Source organism: Drosophila grimshawi, unplaced genomic scaffold (genome assembly GCF_018153295.1).
Source record: "Drosophila grimshawi isolate 15287-2541.00 unplaced genomic scaffold, ASM1815329v1 contig_80, whole genome shotgun sequence".
Classification (NCBI taxonomy): Eukaryota; Metazoa; Arthropoda; class Insecta; order Diptera; family Drosophilidae; genus Drosophila; species Drosophila grimshawi.
The window spans coordinates 210,937-219,304 of NW_025063639.1; the positions used below are offsets into that span (position 1 = coordinate 210,937).

Genomic DNA, 8,368 nt, shown 5'->3' on the forward strand with positions numbered 1-8,368 from the left:
ATATGCTTTTGATCAGAAATAGTAGTTAATTTTTAAAGCAATCCTAATCAAATTTAATCAAATTAATATATATATTGTTACAGACATCTGCATATGTCAAGCTCGAAAATTAGGCAAAAATGAATAATATTCTTCTGCGGAGTACAATATAATATGGCTGCCATAGGAACAATCGTTCGATAGATGAGTTTTAAGTTGTGGAATCGAGTTAGGCTTTGATAAAAACATCTGCCTTTCTTAAGCAATAAACTACACAGTTTTTTTTGTCAGAAAACAATTTTTTTTTTTTTGAATTTAAATAAATAATAAAAAAAAAATTCCCGAAATTCTGCACATTTTTGAAATTTTAACTCCGCTCTACAAGGGCATTTAAGATATTTCCTATCTTCCCATCTTTTTTTTTATCTGATTGTTGCGATTCAAATGTGCAATCAAAACCAATCTTAATTCGTTCAAAGAGCATTTTTCTTAATTATTTTTATTGAAACGGCAAATCATTTAGCTATAATATTCATTAAGATCTGCAAAATAATATATTATTATTATATTATTATCAATAGACCAATTAGAACTTGTTAACACTGGTTTTAAATAACAATAGAAGCATTTGATCGATTTTCCGTGATATTCATAAAATCAGGATAGTTTTTGGGAGTTAAAAAATGCCACATTTCGGAGAAGTATTGCAAGAAAAAGTTGAAAAATTCAAATTAAAACTATTGGACAATTTAATTTTCTTTGATTGTTCGATGTACGAAGTCTAAGCGATTTGTCTTGCATTTTTAGAGTTCGTAAACTTTGTGTTACATTTTAAATAGTATCATTCATATAATTCTTATAAATGGAACAGGTCGTAGCAATTTCTTCATTTATATTTATTCTTGATAGTAAGCATTGTTCTTCTAAAAAGTTAAGTATGCTTAAAAACCTTAACAAATTATCGTGCCATTAGCTCAAATAAATTTCAAGAAAATAAAGATCAATAAAAAAATATATAAAACTGTTTTGGTAAAACTATATAAATAAAATGTAAATACCGAAAACTCTCAGAAAAAGAATCAGCCTCCAATTTTTGAAATTTACTTGCTGAATAATAAGGTGAGGAATACTTGGCAAATTTATTAAATTCAGGGCAATTTTTTTCCTAAGTGTATATACAACTGCGAACAAAATAATAGCAGCACTGTCACAAAAAATGTTGTCCAGGTAGTCTTTTTTAAATTTGTAAATTTAAGGAAATTAAGGAACTCAAAAGATCAACCAATTTAAATTTAATTAAAATAAAAAATTAAAATTAAAAATAAATAAACGCCATCTACAATCTTTTCGCTACTTTGCCTTTAAACTAAAGAAGATATATATTGAAAAGAATAACAGAAGCCGTCCTAACTTTAATTTATAGGTGGATGTGATAGAAATAAATATTAAAATCAATTAAAATAATATTAAATATTATAAATACAAATTTGGAAAAGTTTCAAAACTAATGCTTGGTTTTCTCATTCTTAAGAGCGGTGCTATTAATTTGTTGACTACTATATATCAAGAATATATAAATGCCTATTTAATATATATTTGAGGACCTTAGCTAGATGTGTCTTGGGCTTATGTCCCGATCTAAACAGAGGATGTGGCATTCCTGCTACTGTCGATGGTCAAACTGGAGGCACGCATGCTGAGCGAGGCGAGGGATAAGTTGCTACGATAAACTGTCTTCGGAGAGGCGTTTGCAGTCAGGAGGAGAGCTGTGCTGTCGATACTCGGCATGGACTTATCCTTGAGGCTGTTGCTGCAGAAGACGCCGGAACCATTCGCCGATGGCGCGGCCAAAGGAGCTGGCAGTGGCAAGAGAGTCTCCGAGTTCAGCGATATAAATCCATCCATGGCCAATCCATTGGCATTTAGTGTCATTGTCGTCATACTTTCTCCATCGTCGAAATTATCATTTTCATTCTCGTTTGAGGCCACGCTGCTTTCGTTGCCACACAGATGCAGGCGGGAGCTCAACAGTTTGTTGCAAGCGGGGCAAGAGCGTGAGGCAATGTTTTTATCACGACGCCGGAAGATCTCGTGAGCACATCTGAAAAAAGATAGACAAAACAAATATCAAAAACATCTATTAAAAATATTCTAGTCTTATTGACCAAAATGAAAAAATGTGTTTTAAAATTCAGAAAGAAGTAATGAAATGAAAAGCACTTGAAATCCCAGTAAAATTAAATTATATGCATTTTTAAACTATCTGAAATATTTTTAAAATACCAATAACAAAAAATCGAATGCTAGAATTCTGTGTACATTATAAAACACCTCTGGAATTTCAAAAATCTAGCATCAGTTGCTTAAAAAAAATCTCACTGAATTTTTTAAATTCCCAATGCAAACCTTAATATATATTATTATTATTAACCTTCTCATATTTTTATATTATGATATCCTTATATTTTATATTTGTACACTTATTTTTATATTTATTTCTAAATGCATTTCTTAATAATAGAAAATATTTCCAAACAATAAAAAACATCAGCATATTTTTGTGATTGTCGAGTTGGGATAAGACAATTATTTTAATTAAATCTGATTTCTAAAAATGAAGTGGGTTATATATTTAGCATCATTTGTATTAAGAATTTAATAGAGGGTTTTGTAAGAATCAGCGTTCTATATGTCTTCTTTTAAGAATAGAATAGAAAAATAAGAGAAAATATTTCTAAGAAGAATAGAAAAATATAACAAATATTTTTGGGATTGTCGATTTATAGTTTTATGTAAAATGTTTTCGTATTTTTAAAAATATTTCTAAAAGCAAGAAAATTTGTATAGTTTTCACGGTTTCAGATTGATTTTCTTTATGAGTGTATAATGATTTTTATTATTTGTCTATCTATCAATTCTGCAACTGTGATTGGCTTTCTTTGAGGGTCGAATTACCTGGCATGGAGTATGTGGGCACATGGTAGTGCCTCAAGGTTGGCTGGTTGTAGCCCAAAGACCTCGCCACATGCCCCACAATTGAGGCCCAGGGCCGCATTCGTTTGATCTGCCAATCGAAGGTGAGTGTTGCACTGATCCTCATCACCCAAAGCTCGATAAATGAGTGCCAGGCGACTTCTTATTTTTCTTACCAACAGCTTATATACATAATTCAAAAACTATAAAACATTTCTGACTTTTGTAGAGAATATATAGCATACAGCACCTTCGCTCCAATCGAGCTGGCCACCTCCAAGAGTCTCGTATTGAACTCCAAGGGTCTGCAATTGCAGATCTTACTCTGAAGTCGCAGTGTCTCCAAACATCGGGCTGCTCCATCCATCGCCTCCATTTGGGCCATGCGATCCCCCAAAGTGGCTGAAGTTCCCATCGCCTGCTCGTACTGGCGAAATGCTCTCTACAAATAGAAATGAGGTTTTAATTAACTAATGGAGTTAATTAATTTAGTGTAGACTACTATTCAAATATTAAAAAATTATAAAATTAAGTGAAGAATTTATAATCATATCAGTCGACACATAAACAATGCAAAAAGTAGAAATTAAATTAAATTAAAAATAAAATTTTAAATTAATAAATAATAAATATTTCCTAGATTTCTGAGGATATTTATATTATTTAATTACGTATTTATATTATTTATCTATCAAATTTCTACTAATATCAGTATACCCAGAAAATTTCTTTACAAAATAAATTAAATTATATTAAAAATAAAATTTAATATTCAAAATAATTGAAAAAATATATAAATATTTATACAATTTCTGGGGCTATTTAAATTGTATATACCTTTACTTTATTTATTTAAAGTTTACTAAAAAAGTTAAATATTTTTAAAAAATGGTTTTAAAGATATAAATTTAAATTCAAATTACAAATTTTTGTAAATAATATACTAAAATCAAAATTAAATGATATAATAATAAATTTAAAATGAGAACAAAAAATGTAATAACATAATATTAAATAAATCTGGAGTTGTTTAGATGAAAAAAGAAAAAACGCATCAGACCAACAAAAAAAGATGAAGTAATTAAATAAATAAATTAGATATTATTTTGATATTTTCTGTATTTCTGCTTATAACAATAATACGAAAACTATTTTCATAATAAAGTCACTGTTAATTAGTTTTAACTTCTACTTGCATCAATAATACCAATTCTAATTTCATATATTCAATATTCTACTAAAAATCAAGTAATTATTAATTAGTTATTAGTGGGACATTTTTAAATATCTACTTACATAATTAATACTAAATACATTTTTAAATATCTACTTACATCAATAATACTAAATACATTTTTAAATATCTACTTACATCAATAATACTATTACTAACTATTTAGAAATTGGGAAACTAAAGTTTCCTAATAATTTTTAAACTTAATTATTAATCAAATAATTATTAATTAATTACTAGTGGGATATTTTTACAATTTCTACTTACATCAATATCCATTTTCTTGCGATAAATATCGCCCATGACGCGAATGCTCCTTGTGTAAGTGGCCTGATCTCCGGAGATCAGTGATAGTCTAGTCGCTTCCTAGAGAGTGAGAGAAAGGGCTGTGAAGAATAGAGACAGAGAGAGCGAATGAGTAGACATGACCTACCATGCAATAGTCGTGGGCATCACCGAGATCGCCCTGTTTGCGTAACGAGGCCGCCATGCGGAGCAAGGCCGCCCTGTGATGAGAGGAGTTGAGATCGCCGAGCTGCAGAGATCTGGACAAATCATAGGCCTTCGAGGCATACGTGGCACTTTTGTCATTGTCCTGTAACCGACCAAAGAGCTCCGAGAGTGCCACATAAACCTGCAATTCCAGCGAAGGATCTCCAATTGCCGTGGCTATTTTATGAGCACCCTGTAAACCCTCCAACGCCCTCGAGAATCCGCCCATCTCCAGATATACACGGGCCACCGTCAAGTGGACCAATCCACTCCGGCACTTTGTGCCCGACTCGTTGTACAGCGAATGCCGGGCATAGGCCAAGGCCCGCTCCAATCCACCCAGACTCGCATGAGCTCGGCTCAGATTCAAATAGGTTTCCGCACGCATATTGGGCGAGTCGAGCTCCTCCGATATGCCTAACTGCTGGTGCCCAAAGTCGATCGCATCCCGATACTTCCCCCAGTCCATGTGAGCCTGATACAAGTAACCCAACAGCTGGAAACAATCCTCCCGGCGACAGGTGCCCTTCAAAGCACTGCGCCAGGTTCGCACGGCGGCAGTTTGATTGTGCTGCTCGTACAGTCTTAATCCTCGCTCAATCTGGAATGGGTTATTGATAGAGGTCAAAGGACAGCTAGGTCGGCTAGGTACTACGAGAGATTTATTTATTTATTTTTTTAATGTTAACTAAAGTCAATCGACACAAAAAAAGAAGTAAAAAATTAAAATATATTTAATTTAAAATTAAATATATATAAATTAAAAAATAAGAAATCTTTATAAGATTTCTAGGGGCTTGAATTGAATGAAGGTCGTCAGAGCTCCAAATATATAATTAAACCTTTAAATAAACGGAGGAAAAGTTTGTAAAGTATTAGGAAGATTAATACAATAAAATTACTAAACAGATCAACTGTTCAGGCTGATCATTCATATTAATAAAGTTATAGAACCTGCCTGGGTATTATTATTATATAAAATAGGTATTATTATTAAGAGCAATAAAAGTTGATCTAGCAATCGAATAACGAGAGCAGAACTGAAAACTGAAAAATTTTAAAGTTTATAAAATAAAATACATATCGATGTGATCAATCAGTGTCCGACATTTATTAATATATTATGTATATTAATAGTTGGTACTTTTATCAATCATTTTAATTGTTGTAATTTTATATTTATATATAATATAGTTCCTACCTTTTTTTTAGCAATATACTGACGCAGGCTACGTTGACATGCCCAGAAGCAACTGATTACGGTATTAAATTGGCCGGAACGGGCGAGACCACGGCGTACCCACAACGAATGGGATCCAACATCGCCATCCGGGCTCGAACCATACCCAGCAATTCTCGAGTAATTCTCGTCCACCTGGCACATATCTATACATGATATAAAATATTATATATTTTCTGTATTCAGTTGACTTTGGCTAAAACAAACCATTTGAATTATCCAGCAAATATCGCGATCCGTCCGGCGATGCCAACAAATGTGTGACTGATAAATTCTGACATGGCCTTATGCTGTAAATATTAACAATAATAATAATAAAAACTGTTCTGCTCCTTAAACCAACCTAAGCAGGTCCTTTGAGGCGATGCTCTCCCATGACATGACTGCTTCTTATTTGGTCTGGCTGTGGAAATAAAAATAAATAATTAAATTAAAAATTAAATTTCATATTTAATATTTATTTCATCTCCACTGATATCAGTCAACACAGAAAAATACTACAAATTATAAACACAAGTTAACATAAATTTATTTTATGATTGTTAAGATTAATAACTCATAACAGTCGGCATAGAAAAATAAGAATTAAGAAGAAACAAATTAAATTATGTATAATATTTATTATTTATGTATTTATTTAATGACGGCTTAACAACAATAAACAATAATTACAAATAAAATTACAAACGTACAATTTAATATTTATTAATAATGTAAATATTTAATGTCTATATTTAATATTACATCAAATTACAAATAAATTGTCAAATTTATTATTTATTTAATTTTGACTAATATGAGTTAACAATTCAATTAAATATACAATATTTTTTAATTATATATTTATTTAATGTCGATATTTAAAACTAAATTAAACTAATAATATAATTTCATATTTATTTAATGTAAACCAATATCTGTCGACACAGAATTATGCAAAATATAAATTAAATTATATATAATATTTATTATTTAATAAACTGTGATAAACAAATAGTAATTGTGTGGTGCAGACAATAAAGATCTCTAAAATGTCTCGTATAATTTTGCTCTGCTGCATAATTTATAGCTGAATATAAAAAAAATATTGCTATTTTTTTACAACTTGAAAATGTCGAAATTTATTATTGATGAGCGGAAATAAATGAAGCAAAGAAATGCAGACCTTGAGCAAATTGATGGCGTTGACGTGAGATTTAATACACGTGACCTTGCCCGATTCACACCCAGATTCACCCAGCTACACAAACGAATGCACTTTTCCTGCGTTTTTCCTCGCTTTTCCTGTTGGTTGCGAGAGACTGTGCCCTTATCAATAAACTTAATATTATTGACTCTCTAACATAAAATATACATATGTATATTTATATATATATATATATTAGAGTGTTACTTTTATTATTATTTATTAGTGCTCTGTTATTTTTACTTACTTTGGTTATATTTGACTGTGAGCACAATGGGTTAAAGTTGACACTCCTGAAAACTTACTGAGGGTTGCTCTTACTTTCTGTACGTCTCTCAGTCCTTCTGTCTTTCTGCCTGTTTCTCTGGCTGGATGCTGAGCCCCCAAAATGAGAGTTGACATCTGCCCTCTTTTTTGTATTTCTTAGGGTTGCCAACATTGTGTAAATTTTAGGACTCGCGAGTGGAACCAGTTCACGCTGTAAATTTTGAATGTTTTGCTGTTATATTTTGAAATAAAAAAATAGATAATAAAAATGTATTAACAGAATTGTTAATTATTTTACATTTTAATTTACTTGAATTTATATTTAATTGAATGTTTCAACTGTTTAAATATATCCTAACTTTTTATTTAATTATAATATTAAATATATTATATTTTAATTAATTTATTACGAATTAGAACAATTTATTTTTAAATTTCATAAATAAATTTCAAATAATTAAATTAAAATAATAGTTAAGAATTTAAAGTTAAATAAATAAAATAAAATATAAAATATCTGAGGGTATTAATGTAAAATGATATTAAAGTTGCTGTAACATTCCAAAAATTAAACATTTTTTTTTTAAACTTCAGAAAAATCAATTATCAAATTAAGAATGCATAAGCGATAATGTTCAACATTATGCAAGTTGGATCGTCGCGAATTCGTTTGATGGAAGCCCAACTCTGATTGGTCGGGATTGCTTCTTCTTCCACTTTTACCTGTTGCATATATATTTTTTGGGAACAGCTGTGGAATTGCTGGAAGCAACTGGAAGTATCTGCCACTTTTGTCACTTAAAAAATTAATTTATAGACAAATGACAAACGCATACCTTTTGTAAATTCAAATTTGTTTTTATTTGCATTGATACATTGTTCATTTCACCACTCTTGCTTTCGTTTTCGCTTTTGTCTTATTTTTTTATCATACATATACATATGCAGTTTCATTTTCATTTTGTTTTGTTTCGTTTTGAATGCATTTTGCTTTTGC

At 30.4% G+C, this 8,368-nt stretch overlaps 1 protein-coding gene across 2 annotated transcripts; it reads right to left on the bottom strand.

Annotated features, from left to right (window-relative positions):
* Positions 1 to 1,484: 1,484 nt before the first annotated feature.
* On the bottom strand, positions 1,485 to 7,530 carry LOC6570322 (43 kDa receptor-associated protein of the synapse). Of its 2 annotated transcripts, none has more exons than XM_032741980.1 (10): positions 7,352 to 7,530; positions 7,084 to 7,202; positions 6,262 to 6,321; positions 6,126 to 6,208; positions 5,880 to 6,064; positions 4,620 to 5,279; positions 4,454 to 4,552; positions 3,203 to 3,394; positions 2,935 to 3,134; positions 1,485 to 2,080 (listed from the first exon to the last, which is right to left on the bottom strand). In XM_032741980.1, exons 3-10 carry the CDS (start codon positions 6,297 to 6,299, stop codon positions 1,618 to 1,620), a joined length of 1,920 nt encoding a protein of 639 aa, XP_032597871.1. In that variant the 5' UTR covers positions 6,300 to 6,321; positions 7,084 to 7,202; positions 7,352 to 7,530; the 3' UTR covers positions 1,485 to 1,617. The 2 variants fall into 2 exon arrangements, with proteins under 2 accessions (XP_032597871.1, XP_001996569.1); XM_001996533.2 differs by having other exon boundaries at positions 7,084 to 7,219.
* Between the last annotated feature and the right edge of the window lie 838 nt (positions 7,531 to 8,368).

Bases quoted from the DNA above. Each gene is read 5' to 3' on its own strand.
- LOC6570322 (XM_032741980.1), bottom strand. From the start codon at position 6,299: ATGTCATGGGAGAGCATCGCCTCAAAGGACCTGCTTAG. The intron at 6,065-6,125 runs GTTTGTTTTAGC...TATCATGTATAG, and splicing joins TTTGCTGGATAATTCAAATG to ATATGTGCCAGGTGGACGAG. The intron at 3,395-4,453 runs GTAAGTAGAAAT...TTCTATTTGTAG, and splicing joins GCAAGAAAATGGATATTGAT to AGAGCATTTCGCCAGTACGA.